Source organism: Hemiscyllium ocellatum, chromosome 22, assembly GCF_020745735.1.
Source record: "Hemiscyllium ocellatum isolate sHemOce1 chromosome 22, sHemOce1.pat.X.cur, whole genome shotgun sequence".
Taxonomy (NCBI): Eukaryota; Metazoa; Chordata; class Chondrichthyes; order Orectolobiformes; family Hemiscylliidae; genus Hemiscyllium; species Hemiscyllium ocellatum.
The window spans coordinates 42,445,885-42,465,326 of NC_083422.1; the positions used below are offsets into that span (position 1 = coordinate 42,445,885).

General features: G+C 36.7%; 1 protein-coding gene across 3 annotated transcripts in view; it reads right to left on the reverse strand.

Annotated features, from left to right (window-relative positions):
• Positions 1-916: 916 nt before the first annotated feature.
• hspa12a (heat shock protein 12A) overlaps positions 917-19,442 on the reverse strand; it is a 106,063-nt gene continuing 87,537 nt past the window's right edge. For 2 of the 3 annotated variants that reach the window (XM_060842449.1, XM_060842451.1), the window contains 5 exons: positions 8,863-8,949; positions 7,794-7,898; positions 5,025-5,283; positions 3,776-3,879; positions 917-2,216 (listed from right to left, as the gene is read on the reverse strand). In XM_060842449.1, coding sequence (XP_060698432.1) covers positions 1,579-2,216; positions 3,776-3,879; positions 5,025-5,283; positions 7,794-7,898; positions 8,863-8,949 — 1,193 coding nt within the window. In that variant the 3' untranslated portion in view covers positions 917-1,578. The remainder of the gene's footprint in view (positions 2,217-3,775; positions 3,880-5,024; positions 5,284-7,793; positions 7,899-8,862; positions 8,950-19,442) is intronic. The other variant, XM_060842450.1, reaches the window with a different exon arrangement.

The following is a 19,442-nucleotide window of genomic DNA, read 5'->3' on the forward strand; positions in this document are numbered from 1 at the left end:
ACATGCACTGACAACTCACTCATAATTGTATTTGAAGATTATCATGGCACAGATATACAAAGGAATGTAAAATCAAAAAGCAAATACAAAAAGGTGCTAAAGGAGATGAGAATCAACTCCCGGAACATATTATGGAAAAACTGCAACAGCCTTCTTCTTTCCTCTATACTTACGAGGCGTTAAATATTTAAGACCTTTGAACATACACGAACCACAAATGTTTGATCTTACTAGACAATATGAGCTCAATAGATGACACAACTTTCTGTAATATACACTACAAAATTAATCTTTTGAATTCTTTAAAATGGCAAATGCTTTCTATTCTTCACAACCGAATGGCCTGTTTCCACACTGTAGGGAATCTAATCTAAAAAAAATTCAGCTGTTGAACGACTTTCCACATGATGGTGCTGTTGAACTTCTTAGAAAGAAGGCTCACTACATTAAAGTCTAATAAATTATTAAAGATAGTTATGTGGCAACAACTGAACTGGGATCATGCAATTTATTACTAATTAATCAGAAACATTAACCATTGAAGGGAATGACCACTATCCCTTGATGCTGCTGCTGAAAGGTTGAAATTAACACTGATTCTTTTTTATTTCACGTCTGAAGAATGGACATTTAATTGAGGTTCTGGAAGGCAATTACTACCCACAAGAGCAAATGCTATTTGATGGGGGAATAAAATCGAGAGACATGTCAACAGTGTATCCCTTTCATTGTGTTTACACTAGAACTGCCAAAAATTGAAGGTCCCATTGATGCAGTGATATTTGGCAGTCTTCATGAAATTCAGCAACTTGTACAAACATTACGTGATCATTTCTTCCCCAGATGAGAAAGAAAGGCACTCGGCAGATCAAGCCAATGTCAGAAAGAATATTATTCAAAGAATAAAACATTCACAGTAAATGGAACAGCTTTTAATGTTGAAAGACACATGTGGTTATACATGAAGCATAGGTCTGCAGTTCAAGATCTAACATCTGTCATTAGGCACCGACTGCTTTCCAGCTCAGTGTTATTACAATAAATTTAACATAATCAAATATTTCACATTTATATCTTTAATATTTTAAATGAATGTACAATACTTTAAATATTGTATATACAATAATAAAAATAACTACTGGTTTAATTATTTAGAGAAAAGTTCTGAACATTCCAATTTTTGTCTATTTTAATTGTCAACAAAGTAAATAGAAGATTGAATTACTGCATGACCACATCAGTGCTCCATTTCAGTATGATAAACATTAAGGAATTAAATATTAGCAAGCAGGCTGTGAATAGATAGTGGCATTCTCCAAGCAGCTTGATGCTGTTGCTCTTTTTTCATTGAAACAAGAGCAAATTCAGACTTTACATATTTAATCATATATGTGCATACATGTGGCAGTTAAGGTAATATTTCTTGGCATTCTCGTAGTGCGTGGAAGTGATTGGTATTGTTAGACTCTTTTTACTTACAGTAAATTCCCAATCTGAAATATAAATTGACTTCCAGTTTTAGACATAATCAATAATTCTGAATTAGGGCATGAGGGTTTTTGGATGACTGGGGACATCTTAGTAATTGAGGAAATCAATGCCAGCTTTGACACATTTAGAAGTAGCAATATCAATAGCCATTGCTTTTATCTCAGTATCTCCAAACTGCATTATTGTTTGAATCTCTCTTCGTGCTGGCAGTGATGGACTATCAGTTCCTGTTAGATCAAGACGAAGAGTGCCACACTTCTTTACACTGGTATCAGTGATGAAGTTAACATTATCATTTTCAGAACAGTATATATTGATCACAATAATCATTTGTGATGGTTTTGCGGGAGTGTAACTGCGTTTGACAGTCTCTCCAAGAGCCACAGACTGGTCAGCTGTGATGAACTTATCAAACACGTCAGTACACCAACGTGTGCCATCTTTAACCAGCAGCTTTTCAGTCGGATGCTTCCCATCCACAAATCGATTCAATACCCCAACTCCATAGGTCAGTGGCGATCGACGTACTTTAATGATAGTGGGGTCCAGTCCAAATAGCACTGCTCCTTTTAGAATGGTAAGTCCGACATCATGAGGAATTATGACACGGCATTTGTCAGCAAGATTTGATTGAATGGCCTGCTGAAGTAAAGGTGACTCAGCGAATCCACCCACTAAAAACAAAAACTTCAAACCTGAAACTTCGGGTTTCTGGAAAAGATTAACTGGAGGAAAATACAGTGCATCAGAAATATTCTCTTCATAAACACAAATGAGTTCTTCCCAATATTAGCTCTTCTTTCAACAAGGTTAATTTTGCAAAATGAATAGCTTTATATTTTACGTTTCAGTTTAACTTTAGATTGAAGTGTAAGCTTAATATATAAATTGCTATAAACTAACTGCATCTGTAAATTTGCTTTATCTCTGAGATGGGGATAGTTGGGGAAGGTGGGTTTGGGAAGGTTGTGAGGAATGTAATATGTATGATTATCTATATTTTCAATGAGGGCCTATCTGGCCTTTGTTAGTGTCATTGTTTGGAGATCAATTAGGTCAAAGATTGCTCATTGAAGAAGCAATTCTTTCATTTAAACATTCAGGCATGTGAGGCTACAGAGACATGGGACTAGATAATGCATGACCCTTTACAGTCGAGGACGTGAGGGAACGTTTGTGAGCAAGATATTTAATATTTTTGCACTAAGCCCTCTAAAGTAATTTGCCTGACATGAATGACAACTCATGCTCCCCATGTTACATCCAGTTGTTAAATGACATTCGATTTTGTTACAGTTTACTAAAATCATGTCACCTGTGTGTAGCATTATATCAGGAAACTGCCACTGACATCGCAGGGAGAGGATGTGGGGACTAATCTATCACAGATTTGTCAAACTACATGAACAGTTTTTTTTTGTTGTTCACACAAATTGCATTAGGAAAAAAAATCAAGCCATTAACATTGGGTTAAAAAGTTAGTTTTCAGAAGTCTGGAAAACAGCTTAATACCATATTTTGGAATTTGAGACAAAAAGCACATATTGTTCCTTTATACAAACAGTCTATACTGAAATTACTTGGAAGACAAAAACAAAGTAATATTTTTGGTGAACTGTATTAGAGGACTCTCCCACTTCAAACTTTGGCCTTTCTTTTCAATATTTGCATATATTAAAAATGTCTCTATTTCAATTTTCTTGCATTCACAGTAATATGCTTTCCTAATGGAAAGACCCTACTACCCTGTACATTTTCCCATTCAAACTCCTCACACTGGAATCCATTCAGCTTTACTCTTTGGTCTCTGTAGATCCAAAATCATCAGAAATAGTACAAAACCATCGAGAAATATTTCATTAATAACAGTCATTCTGATTATTGATCTCAATAAAAGAAATGTGACGAAGGAGCTTGAAACAGTTTTACAATGAGGTATTTCTAAATGCACAGAAAAAAGAGGGTCTTGTTTGAAGAAGGGTCATTGGACTCAAAACATTAACTCTGGTTTCTCTCAATAGATGCTGACAGACCTGCTGAGTTTCTCCAGCAATTTCTGTTTTTGTTTCAGATGTCCGGCATCTCCAGTTCTTTTTTTTTACTCAACTTGTTAACATAGGTTTTGATATTTGTGATGCATTTCCATGTTACTAAAGTAGATTACAGGACTTAAGTTACTTTGTTAAATTCTATAAATATTTATACATTAATTTTTCGGAAAAGTAACCATGTTGATTTAAATTATATCTAATAATTCTACTTTTTCTCCCAACATTGTACTTACGTAGATGTTGGATGATATTGTCAACAGTGGGTTTAAATAGAGCATTCATAGCATCAGGATTCATTCTTAGCATTCCTTGGGATGACCACTTTACAAAATTCACACTGCAGAAAAAATAGGATGACTATTGAGCCAAAGCAAAATCTAAGGATCAAAATCTCTGAACTCAGCCACTATTGAGCATGTTAGTAATTGCTAATAGGAAAACTAACTCTCAGAAGGAAAATAAATCAAGACTACAGCAGGATCAGCAGGCAGGTGGAAATCACAGCCTGTTAACACTGTCAGAAAAAGGCGAAAAATAGACTTTTGCCAAATCTTCATTGCTACATTTGTGTCTCTCACTCATAAGAGGGTGTGACCCATTACTGTCAGAATTTTAGGTATTAGTTGGTTGGCCTGCCAGGAAATCTAGATTTGAACTTTTACCTTGAAATCCTCAGAGCAATGCCAAAAGTTCTTTGCAAAATAGTTTGATATACTATGTATTATGAAGCATGAAGTGGGGATCATATGACTCCCAAAAGAGATAAACCCTTATGTTCGCACTGTTCATTAAACAAAAAAGGGAAAAATAAGAATTTTCTTGTTAGTGTGGTCCATCTGTAATTGTAGCAAGTTTTGGGTCCCAACACTTGAATTATAACATACTTCCACTGTACATGGCTACATGTATTGAAGGTGGAAATCATAAAGAATGGTTAGGTTTGATCTGGTTTACTTGCAGTTGCCATGTAAAGTAGTCTGAAAATTTAAGATACACAATTGCAATTTATAAAATTTCTTTTTTGCCAAATATCTCAACAGAAAGTGTTAGAGAAGGAGGAGATGGGGAAAACAAAAGTGAACTGATTTGCACTTTTGTCCAAATAACTGGATTTGTGCCGACATGATCAGCAGCTCAAAAAGATCCAGCCTAATGGAGAGGCCCAGCTAGTGACACCTACATTCCATGACTGAAAAGAAAAACAACTCGTGATCTCCTCAACCCCTATATACCCCATGCCCAACAAACCCAAAAGGGCAAGTTAAACTAGAGAGCAGGAAACTACTTTCAGAACGCAGTACATACAGTATTGTTAGCTTTGCGATAACCATCATATTTCCATTAGGTTGCATTTATCATCTTATCTCTCTGTCTCATCCCCTTGATGAGGAAGTCTCAGAAAGGCTCAAATGCTTATATTTATCAGTGAACCTGTGGTGTACAAATTAAAATATGAAACCATATTGCGATCTGTTCATGTACCTGCTTTTTCTAAGGGCATGCTCCACACTGTGACCTCTGAATTTTTTGTAGTAATCGATGAACGAGAAAGGCAAATTGATGTTGAGTGGATTGATTCTACCAGGAGCAGCAGCCCTTTTACGTGACTCAAATGCGATCATTAAATCTACCCAAGCCGCTGGACGTTTTATTTTAAATTGTTCAATGAAATCCTCCCCGAAAATTTTACAAAGAAGTTTTTCAAATTCATAGTCCACTCCGATAGAGCCATAGGGTCCACCTGGAATTGAAAGAAGAGGTAACTGAGTTAAACAACAACAACTAGCATTATTTAACTCCACTGACATAGCAGTGTTCCACAGCAATATTACCAAAGAGAATGTGACACTGCATTTCATAAGTAATTATTAGGACAGCTGACCAAACATGCCCCAGTGAGTTAGATTTTAAAGAGTAGCTTAAAGGAGAAGAGAGAGCTGGAGAGGAGGAGAAATTTAAGTAAGGAATTCGAAATGTAAGGTCTTGGTGGCTGAAGACATAACTGTCAAACTCGAGTGATTAAAATTGGGATGCTCAGCAACCCAGAAATGAAGAAGTACAGAGTTTACAGAGGGAGAAGGAAACTTAAAGAAATATTGAAAGTGGTTACTTTGAAAATATCTTTATCTGACTAATGTCTGTTCCACTGTACCAATTTAAACACTGTGCTGTCTAAGAAATTAATATGTCCCTTGTATTTGTGGCTTTAATCTTAATGGAGGGTTGGCAAATCTTGAGGATATTAATGAAGGCTTTCAATTCTACTGTGTGAATCTACATACGCATATGTCATAGCTACAATGTGACTGCACCAACCTAACAAATTAGTTAATGAGAATGAAAGGAGCCCATGAAACCAAAGTAAGAGCCGAAGATCAAAAAATAGCCCTCAGTAAGACCTAAATAAGATCCATCAGCAAAAAATGCTGCAGCCCTGATTCCAGCACTGGGAGCATCCATTACGTCACATAAGAGGCTAATCTTCAATTGTACAGATTCTTATTCAATCCACGTATGGAAAACTGTGTACAGTTTTGGTCTCCTTAGTCAAAAGATATAATTGAATTAGAAGAAAGTTTAGAGAACGTTCTTGCAACAAGTACTTGGGCTGAAGGAGTATTAACTTACCAAAGTTTGGCAGGTTGCACCTAAATGCATTGGAGTTTAGAAAAATGAGAAATGATCTCATTGAAAGATATAAGATCCCCAGGGGACTTGATTAGGTAAATACCAAATGAAAGTCTTTCCTTGTTAAGGAATCTAAAACAAAGGGACACAATTTAAAAATTACGGCTAAATCATTTAGGATTGAGATAAAGAGATTTTCTTTTCCTCAGAAGGTCACTGGTCTGCAGAATTCTCTTACCCAAAGAAAGTGCAAGTTGGACTCAGCATTCAATGTTGAGTTAGATGGATGACAATTGACAAAGGAGCTAAGGATTACGCAAGATGAATACAGTAAGCTGGCCCATCATCGGCCTTCACATTCTAGAGTTGCTGCTTGCATATGATAGGAGTCAGCCAATTAGTCCTTTGAGTTTATTTAGACCTTTCACAAGCCAATTAATAACTCTTCTTAAAGAAGTCATTCCAAACCTATTGTTCTAATACAGTGGGTTTGAGGAGATGGCGTTAAGGAGATCAGCCAACTATTTTATGACCTTAGGCTAAAAAGGCTGGAAGGAAGTATACATCTTTTGGGTGGCCGTTATCTTGGCCCCACCTTAAGAATCCTCCCACCCTACCGCCAAGATACTATACCTCTTGTGGCTTCACCTCTTTATTGTGAATATGAACACTGTGTTTCTTACCTCCTCTCTCTAGGCTCCCTAAACCCTTCCTGACCAAAACACTTATACTGATATTCATGTTATCTTTTCCTGTGGAGACGCTTATAGTCCAAGCAGTAATCTCTATTTCTTTCTCTCACTGCTGGGACAACTCAACTGTCAGCCAATCAGATTGACTGGCAGTTTGAAGGACAGGGGATCCTTTCTTTGAGGGAGAGAAGACCCACCATTCACTAATTAAGACCACTCCAATTTATTATCATGATGAGGACATCTTTCTCATTTTTTGTTTCAAGAGGACATTCTGATTCACTGCCATAACTAAGCCCAAATATTCACAGGGACCCTGGAGAAATCACAGAATCGTACAGTACAGAAATGACCCTTCAGCCCATTTATACTGCCAATAAAATGCACTACTGCCTCCACTACCAATAAACCAGACCTGCTTTCCTGCATTAAGCCCATAATTGTGAATGGTATGACACTTCAAAGTGCTCATCCATGTACTTTTTAAAGGCAGTACAATCCAGACCCCAACATCCTCTGGGTGAAAAGGCTTTTCCTCAAGTCTCCCTAAACCTCTTTAAAGATTATGCCCCCTTATTACTAACCCTGTCCATGCCCCTTTAACCTTATACACCTCTATCCAGTCTACTCTCAACTTTCTCTGATTTCCACCAATGCTATGGCAGTTTATTGGGAGAACTCTAAAGAAACTTCCCTCCAGGGTCTAATCTAATATCTTCCTCACCTGTAGATATTAGTCACTCATGAAACGGCATGTTTAACCATTAAATTATCAGAAGAGCAATGTCAAATTCAGACCAGACGTAAAGGGGTCAAATGTACCTCATTAATCAAATTGCAATTAATCAAATTTCTTCAGGCACTTGTAACATTCCAATACAAAATGTGGCTTGTTACAAAATGAGAATCAGTAGAGTAAAAACACTTTTACCTGAAGCTTTATAGAGTTCTTTCAGGTGTCCTTCAGGCATTTTCACTTCATGAACTGTGAGATCTACAGTACCACCTCCACAGTCAACCACAATATAACGGTCACCTAATGAAATAAATCACATTTTGAAACGTATTCATGAAGAACTTCCCTGAAACTGCAAATTATACTACCCATGTAGATATTAATAATATTTCAAGAATGCATGTTTCAATACTAGCCATGTATTGATGCATGTATTAAGTTCAAACTGCAGCTTAACACTGAGCTGTACATTTCAATGAAGACACTTTAGCAACCATTACTCAGAAAGATAATATACACTTGTCATTACACTCTAAAATTGTTAACAAATCATATACCTTCAAGAGTCACCTTTAAATAAGGCACTGCCTTTGACCTACCTTTCATACATAATTTAATGACTTCATGATAAATTCCTGTCTGTATTATTTAAATTGCATATTTTACAAGCTTACTAAAAGAGCACACAAAGGAATTTGATGTAAATACATTAAAAGACTTACACAGACTGAATCAAGTTCCATTGCATTACAGTTCAATGCTTTGATGCAATTAAACTTACTATAGTGCAGTATGATCTAAATTATGTCTTTGACTTTCCTTTATATATTTTTTGTATAGCCTTCAATACACTACAAATTCAGGTAAAGAAACATCTTCAACTGTCAAAACAAGCTACGATATTAAACTACTGAACAGCAAGTGTATGAAAGTATAGTACAGGTATTAAGAAGAATATGCTGGATGGCAAACATTTCAAACTCATTTATGCAAGGCTTTTGCTTGAAATGTGAGCTTCCCTTAATAAAATCGACATAGCTGAACATAAATATTAGAGATGCATTGAGACAGGGTACAAATGCAGCACAGCCACGACACACAATGTAATGAAATAACAGCAACCCTTTCTTTTGATCTCTTTCATCACTGTTTTGTATGTAAATGTCCCACAGAAACAACATACACAATGTTAACAGAAAATGGCACCATTGTCAGCATAACAAAAATCAGAAAGAGCAAAGAATGCCAGAAAAGAAGACACTACCTTGCTCCAATTCTGACCAGATTTCTCCTATGACATTTTCCACCAAAAAGGTGCGACTCTGCCGATTACGTCGTGTGTATTCTTTAGCTAGTTGTTGATAGAGAGAAAATAACTAAGCATAATACAGAAAGAATCAGAAATTGTCAACTTGCAACAATTCAGTTACTAAAGAAGGGTTTGTTCAGAATTTAAAAGCATTTAATGAAAGAAAGAAACCTGGCTTTCCATGGAATTTTGTTTTGAATTTAAGATGCTTTATCATCAACTAAAATTTTAAAGTGGGGTTAAGTATGATGGAAGGGATGGAATGTGAATATTGATATTTATAATCAGGCCTTCCAAATATTAATACACAAAATTTAAATTAAATCCCTTAGCTACAATTTCAATGCAATACTTTCACCCATTTGAATGAGATTAGAATCTTTGTTTTAATACTGGACTAAGGAATATCATATACATTTGTCGTAATTTATGATCTTAATATTGCAAACTGTAGTTTCTTAGCTTTATTATTTAGTCCACATTCAAGGAAAAGAGGTAAAATTCTAGCAGAATATCTAAGATAACACAAGTTAAAGAAACATATTTTTCCAAAATGAACATAACACTACCGCAAATAAGATCTATGACTACTGTTGTTTAAAGATTAAATTTCCCCTAAATGAATTGATGAGTTGGAATAAAATTTTATTATATGCTATTAGACATATTCTTATTAGGAGGCTGAATTGTATTACTCCTCTTGGATTAAGTTTGCATTATTTTCACATTAAACTTTCTATGGTAGGGGTCTAATTCTTTAAAATAAATACATCCTGAAGCTCAGGATGTACATGTATTTGGAAAGGCAAGGACTGATTAGGGATAGTCAACATGGCTTTATGCGTGGGAAATCATGTCTCACAAACTTGATTGAGTTTTTTTGAAGAAGTAACAAAGAAGATTGATGAGGGCAGAGTGGTAGACGTGATCTATACGGACTTCAGTAAGGTGTTCACCAAGGTTCCTCATGGGAGATTGGTTAGCAAGGTTAGATCCCATGGAATACAGGGAGAACTAGGCATTTGAATACAGAATTAGCTTGAAGGTAGAAGACAGAGTGGTGGTACAGAGTTGATTTTCAGACTGGAGGCCTGTGACCAATGGTGTGCCACGAAGATTGGTGCTTTTCATTATTTATTTAAATAATTTGGATGTAAACATAGAAGGTAGTTAGTAAGTTTGTGGATGACACCAAAATTGGAGGTGTAGTGGACAGCAAAAAAGGTTACCTCAGAGTACAATGGAATCTTGATCAGATGGGCCAATGGGTTGAAGAGTGGCAGGTGGAGCTTAATTTAGATAAATACAAGGTGCTGCACTTTGGAAAAGCAAATCAGATCAGGACATATACACTTAATGGTAAGGTTCAGGGAGTGTTGCTGAACAAAGAGACCTTGGAGTGCAGGTTCATACTTCCTTGAAAGTAGAATTGCAGGTAGATAGGTTGTGAAGAAGGCATTTGTTATGCTTTACTGTATTGGTCAGACCATTGAGTATAGGAGTTGAGAGGTCATGTTGTGGCTGTACAGGACATTGGTTAGGCCACTGTGTGAAATTCTGGTCTCCTTTCTATTGGAAAGATGTTGTGAAACTTAAAGGGTTCAGAAAAGATTTACAAGGATGTTGCCAGGGTAAAAGGGTTTGAGTTGTAGGGAGAGGTTGAATAGACTGGGGCTGTTTTCCCTGGAGCATCGGAGGCTGAAGGTCACCTCAGAAGTTTATAAAATCATGAGAGGCATGGATAGGATAAATAGACAAGGTCTCTTCCCTGGGGTGAGGGAGTCCAGAACTAGGGGGCACAGGTTTAGGGTGAGAGGGGAAAGATATAAAAAAGGACCTAAGGGGCAACGTCTTCATGCAGAGGGTGGTACGTGTATGGAATGGGCTGCCAAAGGAAGTGGTGGAAGCTTGTACAATTACAGCATTTAAAAGGCATCTGTATGGATATATGAAAAGGAAGTGTTTAGAAGGATATGGGTGAAGCGCTGGCAAATGGAACTAGATTAGTTTAGGATATCTGGTCGACATAAATGAGTTGGACCGAAGGGTTTGTTTCTGTGCTGTACATCTGTGACTCTATGTTTAGTAGCAAGAGATAGAGAAATAATAGTAGCAAAACGCAGCATGAAAATACAAAGATGAAGATGAGGATGAAGAAATGCAACAGCAATATTTTTTAAGACTGGTACCATCTTCAAGCTAGTCATCTTAAAATGCATTCATTATTTTAACAGCTTCTCACCAAAAATATCGAAACCTTATTTTTACAAATTTTGGACATCATGAGATCATAAGTTACCAGGTAAGTAAAAGTTTATTTTTCCATTTCGTCCTCTCCAATATTCACCTGAATATTTAACTTATTTTGGGGTAAGGTCTTACCTGTACTGGAAACAAGCAGCCCTTGACACTCCAATTTTATGTCTGAAACTGCTCAGATGGTTAATTGGCTGCTTAAGAAGGGGAGGGGGAGATCTCAGTGAGCTTGGTTCTATCTTGAACCAATGTCTCACTGAACAAAAGATCACAAGCTGTTCCCAGATCAATAGCATTATGAGTAACTACCATTTCCTCATTGTTTACCATGCTGACCTTGACTACTTCCTATTCTGATGGAAGTACTGTGGTACACAGGAACAAATAAACTTTAAAATAAAATTAATAATTTTTGACCTCATTTTTATCCAGGAGAACTAAATAAAGTGAAACAATGAAATCAACACAAGCAAAGTAAATGAATTGCTAGACTGTGGGCTAAAACTGAAATTTGCATGCATTCTAAAGTGTCTACCACAAAGTGTCATTGTTTGACTTTACACTCCTTTGGGAATATTTTTTTCACCTGGACATAACACACACAAGGAATACTTTCCAGCTATTAATAGGAACACTCAGAAAATCATGGTTATTTGTGACTTTTGATGGAATTTTCCCATATTAATTCCAAGACCAACACATTGTTTCTACTGGCAAGATAGCCGGTTGCCAAAAGCTGCTGGAAAATCAGGGCGAGTAGTTTCTGGATCCTAAAGTAAATTGGTTGAGGACTACTCTTCAATGGATCTAACAATGAGAAGGTGAGCTTTTTCTTTTTTTCTCTCATAGGAGGTGAGAGGTCAGGAGGCAGCATAAGGACAAGGGTGGGCTTTCAGAGACCATGCCCTTGCACACCATCTGTGCCTCTGATATCCCATAGATTAGGCATTGATTGATCACTTAACTGTCTTAATTGGTAGTTTAATTAGTTGAGAAGGATGCCATGGATTAAATTTCATTGCTAAAGTGGCAGAAAAGGGAAGAGTTGCCCAATTATTTCCCTTCTAGCCACCTTGAGAGAACAGAAAGTCATACCAAAATTATTAACACATGCTTCCACCGCTGTCTATTCCCTTGAGTATAAAGTCAGAAAATCTCAATGTTAGTCCACAATTTGCATGGGCAGATGTAGGCCCTTCAGCCCATCATGCCTTCACCACCATTCAATGAGATAATGGCTGATCTGATAACTCTCAATTTCATTTTCCTGCTTTTTCCTTATTCTTCTTAACTTATTTACTGATTGAGAATCAGTCTATCTCAGCCTTTAATACATGTAATTATCCACGCTTGACAGTCCTTTACAGTAAGAATTCCACAGAATCACTACCTAAAAGAAAATATTCTTATCATCTTTGTCTAAATATTATTCAAGCAACATTCGCAACTAATTTATACATTCATTAGCCAGTGTATTCAAGTTAATGGATTTGACTGACATTTATTTTCAATTTTTTTAATAAAGATCTTGAGTATTGCTTAAAAAAAAGGCATATATCGAAGCTGTTTTGCATTCATTAGGACAATTTGCAAGAATACCACATTTATACTGCATTAGAGAGTTACAGAGAGTCCTTCCACAAAATGAGTCACTTTACAGAAATATTTTGAAGTTGGAAACTTGCACTCTGCTGTAAAAAAAAGAACCTCCAGAAAGAAAGTCACGAATATGAGAGCAAGCTTTATCTACCAAAGCAAAATCAGGTGCCCCACCCGCACTTCGTGTTATTGACAGTGATGCACAGTAAACAGGATAACTCTAGTTTGCACACTGCATGTTGCAACCCACAGATATTGGGATGGGATTTCAGTTGCAGAATAACTATATCCTTGCATAAGCACCAAACTTTGAGAATAAGACTGCTTCAGTAAATTAACAGGTTAAAAACAAACAAATGTCTTGAACTTAAAACAATTTCAAAACAGAACTTATTTTCATATATTCTTTCTTCCCTTTACCACGTTCATAAAAGTTATTTGATACATTGGTTGCAGTTACAGATTCACTGTGTTGTTTGAGATCATTTATACCTCATTTCCTGTCTGACAAAAAACTAAAAGCACTGACAAGATTGTTTCTTTTTTATCCATGAATTATTATTCATAGATTATTAAAAGCAAATTATAACGCAAACAGCTATTTAAACCAACCAGTGTATGTTGCCATATATCAGCCGTACAAGTAATGTTAATTCAATTCTCCTTTTCCTATGTCGTCCTCCCAACTATCAACCTTTTCTTAAATGGTTTCTGTTCCAACACAACATCTGGTAACATCTCATAAGCTTCATAACCCTCTGTACTATTAAAAATTATCTCAGTGATAAATCCATTGTGATTATTTTTAGTTTTATGATGTGGGCAGAAGGAATGCAGAATCTAGCTCTGGTGTCTGAAACAGGGCAAGTCCAGCATACTCCACTGGAGAACTGCAGGCTGATGGTGATCATCATAAGGTCACAGGAACTTAGAAGCAGGAGTAGTTCATTTGGCTCTTTCAGCTTACAATGCTATTCTAGTTCAGGATTGATCATCTATTTCGATGCCATATTCCTTCTGTACACCTTTATGTCATTAGTAACTAACCTATCAATCTGTTTTGAATTTACTGAATGTCTGGTTTCCACAGTCCTCTGAGATAGATCATTCCAAAGACACATCATTCTCTGAGTGAAGAAGTTACACTTTCACTCAGTCATAACTGGCTTGCCTTTTATTCTGAGGCTGGGTGCTCTGGTTCTAGCCCCAGCAGTTCCTTTCTGCATCTACTGTGTCAGGATTCAGTAAGTTACTGTCATATGATCTTTCTTTCTTCCAAACCCCAGAGAGTACAGGCCAAGAATCTTCAATCTCTCCTCATTGGACAGTGCCATCATCCCTGAAATCAGTTTGGTCAACCCTGCTGCATTCTTTCTATGACAAGTATATCCTTCCTTAGATAAGGGAGCTAGAACTATGCCCAATACTCCAGGTGTAGTCTAACCTCTGTTCTATACAACTGAAGCAAGATTTCTTTGCTCCTATAGTCAAATCCTCCTGCGATAAAGATTTGCCTTCTGAATTGCTTGCTACACTTGCATGCCAGCTCTCAGTGACTTATGAATATGGACACCTAGGTCCCCTGGAAGTCAATACTTGCAAATCTCTGACCATTTAAAAAGTATTTTACATTTTCATTTCTTCTACAAAAGTGGATAACTTTACACTTGTTCCCATGATATTCCATCTGCCATGCTCTTGCCCACTCACTCACTCCTGCCTGCAACCTCTTGAAGACACTTTTCATTCTTCTCACAACTCACATTCCCACCAGGTTTTGCACAATCTTCCACCTGGAAATATCATAACTGGACTCCACATCTAAATCATGGATACAGAGATTGCAAACAGCTGGAGCCCCAGCAATGATCTTCATGACACCCCCTGTCACTGTCTGACAACCTGAGAATAAAACCATCTCTTCCCGCTATCTGCTTCCTGCCTGTTAACCAATCTTCAGTCCATGATGGCATATTACCCTCAAAGCCATGCACTATAATTTTGTTCACTAACTTCCTGCATGGGATGCTATCAAAAGCCTTCTGAAAATCCAAATACCCTGCATCCATTGGTTTTCCCCCTATTGACCCTGTAAATAAAAGTTCTTCAAAAAAAACTTTAAGAAGTTTGTCAAACATGATTTCCCTTCATAAATCTATGTTAATTGTGTCCAATTAGGCAATAGTTTTCTAAATATCAAATATTTACTTTTTATATAGACTCTACCTTTTCTTTCCCTATTACAATATTAGTGTATATTTTCTTTTTTCTCTCCCCCCATTTTTAAAGTAGTGGAGTTACTTATGCTACATTTGCAGAATTAAGAAAAAATGTGAAAAAGCGATTACCAATACATCCAATATCAGAGGCTGAGGAGTATACTTCCACTAACAGGGGTGGCACAGTGGTTAGCACTGCTGCCTCACAGCACCAGGGTTCCAGGGCCAATTCCAGCCTTGGGTGACTATCTGTGTGGAGTTTGCACATTCTCCTCCTGTCTGCATGGGTTTCCTCCGGTGCTCCGGTTTCCTCCCACAATCCAAAGATGTGCAGGTCAGGTGAATTGGCCATGCTAAATTGCCCATCGTGTTAGGTGCATTAGTCAGGGGTAAATGGGTCTGGGTAGGTTACTCTTTGGAGGGTCGGTGTGGACTGGTTGGGCCAAAGGGCCTGTTTCCACACTGTAGGAAATCTAATCTAATTTAAACCGAAGGGGAAACCTTTTCACACAGAGATTGGTGCATGTATGGAACGAGCTGCCAGAGCCAGTTAAAAGGCATCTGGAGGAGTATATCAATAGGAAGGGTTTAAAAGAATACGCACCAAATGCTGATGAATAGGACTAGATTAATTGATGATATCTGGTTGGCATGGACAAGTTGGACCAAAGGGTCTGTTTGCCCACTGTGGAGCTTTACAACTCTATGTCAGGTGCAGAAAACCAAAAGTGTACTGAATATTGTGAAAGGTTGTAAGAAAGGCAAAAATGAAATATGAGAACTGATTTGTGAATAGCATAAAGGAGAACAGAATAGTCTTTTAGAAGAGGTGTTTTATTAAGAGGTGATACAAGATTGTGAGGAAGCTTGACAGGGTCAACAGAGAATATTTTCCCTCATAGGGGAATGCAGAACTAGGTGGAACAGTTTCAAAATCATGGTGTCCCATTTTAAATACCCATGCTAAAGGAATAAAGAAAAATAGCAACATTGAATAGTAAACTAATTGGTTTATTATTTGTTGTCATTGTGAAGTAGAAAATGGAGCTTGTACTTTACAGAAGAGGCCTAACACCAGCTCTCTCAGAATTGTTTTCCCTTGTTTAATCTTTTCTTATACTTTCTCTCGGAATTTTGTTGCATATTAAGGTTTTAATTCTTGTGATGATTCTAGATGCCTTTTCACAGAAGGTTACAAAAAAATTAAGGGTTGTTGATCGGTCTACAAATTGTCATTTTGAGATTGCTGTTTTGGGCTGGCAATAAATGCAACCAATACTTGTGCATTAGTGAAAATTCCACACTGCTGTCCCATAATTCATTTGCTTCTAAGAAAATAATATAAATCTCTAGCATGTAAATGAGGTTGCCCAAACTCAGCTGAGGTTGCATTATATTTACAATGTATTTTTCAAATCAAAGGAGTGCATGCAAAAAATTTTACAAATGTAATATCTGACTTACAAAGAAAATTACAAACCTTTTCTTCTATTAACATAGAAAGTCCTGCATTTGTTATATTTTCTAAAGAATTTGATTAGTGTAGAGTTTTGAATCATTGTTTTATCTGTGATTTTTTAAATGTAAATATTAAAAGCATTGGCAGTGTTTTTGAACAAAATAAATTTCTTGTATATAATTAATGTTAAAAGTCTGAGAAGGTTCTTTGTCAAGGAAAATGTGAAGCAATGAATGAAAAATTCTCAGAATGCTTTGACAAATGCAAATAACAAAGCGTTTAGCAGAACAGAAGTATTTCTTTGCTCACACTAAAAATATAACAGAATCACATTTATGTTAATTTAGTGCAAGGCTGATAGAAACTGAGCAATACTCCATGGTTAAAAACCAAAAGAATGTCAGATATTGGAAATCAGAAACAAAAATAGAAGTTGCTGGCAAAGCTCAGCGGGTCTGGTAGCATCTGTTGAGAGAAATCAGAGTTAACATTTCAAGAACAGTGACCCTTAGAACCGTTCTGAGGAAGGGTCAGTGCACCCGAAACGTTCACTCTGATTTCTCTTCACAGATGCTGCCACACTTGCTGAGCTTTCCCACCAACTTCTGTTTTAGTTTTTAATATTTCAGGATTCCCTACAATTTCTGAAAATGACAGGAAAATTGTGTCATTTAAAGTGAATAAAAAGCACTTTCATTTTGTTGAAAATTGGAAAATTTGAAATAGCTACAGACAGATTGGATCTGAAATTCAGAAAGGTCAATGACGCCAGAAATTAACTCAGGTTTGCGTCAGCCTTTGGTGGACTTTTCAGGTTGAGGTGCCTTGGGCACTAGACCTATTGTAAAATGTCAAAACAAATTAGCCACTAAGTTTTCAAATACCTAGGTCACACATCCTTGGCTGAACTCCACTACTGCTGGTGTAGCTAAGTATCCAACCTGGATTCTATGGAAGGATACTGAATCTTCTGCCCTGGAAGTACTTGCAATGGCTCACTCAAGCCTTTATGTCAAGCCATGCTGTACTATTTCTGGTTCCTCACAATTTTTCAGCTACTTCAATGTGAAATGGAGTATATATTGAAACACTTGGATTTTTAGGAATAATGTTTTGTGAAAAATCTGTTACTCATTAGTTGTTAAATAGACAATACAATGGCATAAATTGAATCAAAGACTTTGCATGCCACTTGCACGTAACCTCAGTTTAATTCAAAACATAGTTGACTGTTTTGGAATGTTCCAAAGAGAAAATATATTCATATTGTTTTAATGGCTGAAAAGCTACCAAGTACTTACAAGGAAATCAGGCTTAGAATATGTTTCATAAGTATCTTGCCAGATTTGTAAACAGATAGATTTTTGCAATAATTAATAAGATAACATTCCATATAAAATACAAGTCCAATGCAATATATACTTCAAAGGGCACACAATTTTCACCATAGCAACACTAACATACTTTTATAAGCCTGTTCTTACTCATTGTTCAACCTCCCTGAAAGATCATTGGAAAGCAAAGCTAGCTGTTTATTTATCCACCTGTTGTAAATAAGGTGTTACTGATTGTAAAATGCCATTTTAATTCATCAATGGCAAAGACTTGGTAGGAAAGGCACATGTTTAACAGACTGGTTGCTCTTTTTTTGAAACTTCTGCTACAGCAGGTCTGGCCAATTGCAGATATATCTGATTAACATAAAGAGCCATCACAAATGTCTCTTGTGGAACAGTGATTGTGTTCCTACCTCTAAGTTCAAGTTCAAATCCCACTTGCTCTAGAGGTGTACAATGCCTCTGAACAGTTTGTTTAGAAATATGAAAAAAGAACTATGTCTAGAGTTATCAATATCATAAATCGGTGCTGCCAGCCAACATACTTTCTTTTAATTAATTAGGAGCGATAAATTTGACATCAGATATCTGAAATTGTGCAGAAACACTAAAGAGCAGTGTCATAACAACTCGAGGTGCCAATGTGCATAAATTTGTATAAAAATAAATAAATGTCGTGTTTTGTAGGTGTCCAACATGAATAGTAATAGGTATATTTGAGGAATGAAAGATTAAAATACATGTTGAGCTGGTTTGAGTGCCATCACTTGATACGTGTGTGTTTCCCTTTTAAAGAAATAGTGCAATGTCACACATATGCTAATTACATTGTGTGCAACTCGAAGCTCATGCTACAGCCAGAACAATTAAACATGCCATTGGTATCTTGAAACAGAGCTTCACTTGTATAGACTGATCAGGGCAGCCTTTCAACCGATCCCCTCCCAGGGTTTCCAGGATAATCATCCTCTGCTGTATGATTCACAGCTTCCATCTGGAAAGAATTTCCAGCATGTTTCTCAATAAATAGAATAGCAAAGCCAATGCAGAGGGTATGCAAATGAGGGCTTAGCAAAGGTGCCAGCAATGCAGCTCAGAGGATTATATTCCAGGCAATAGCTCTACACACCTTCCAAGAAGCTGCATAATTTCTTAAAATGAAAAACCACACCAGCTTAGCAGTGATGCCCCAGTCACATTGTTTTAAACTTTCAGACTGAATTAAACCTTTGAAAATTAAACATTTAAGAACAGAAAATGCTGACAACGCTCAGCAGGTCAGATAGCACTGAATTATGCCAAAGATCATTTACTTGAAAGATTATTCTTTTACTCACTCCGTAGATGCTGCCTGACCTTCCCTAGTGTTTCCACAACTTTCTCTTTTAATTCTAATATCCAGCCTTCACAGTGCTTTGTTTCTTTTTAAAAAAAGTATTCAATTTACAATTCACATGAACATTAACAAATACAATTTGAACATCCACAGTATGACAGCTAAAATGACTATGGCCCCATCAATGGGTTACGGGCTGATTTATGAACTCTTCCAGCCACTGTAGCCAGGGATGTATTTCAGACATTCAAGTATTTATAAATGGTCATAATTCCAATAAGATGTGGTAAAATCAGTGTCATTACAATATTAAACGACAGTCATTTGAA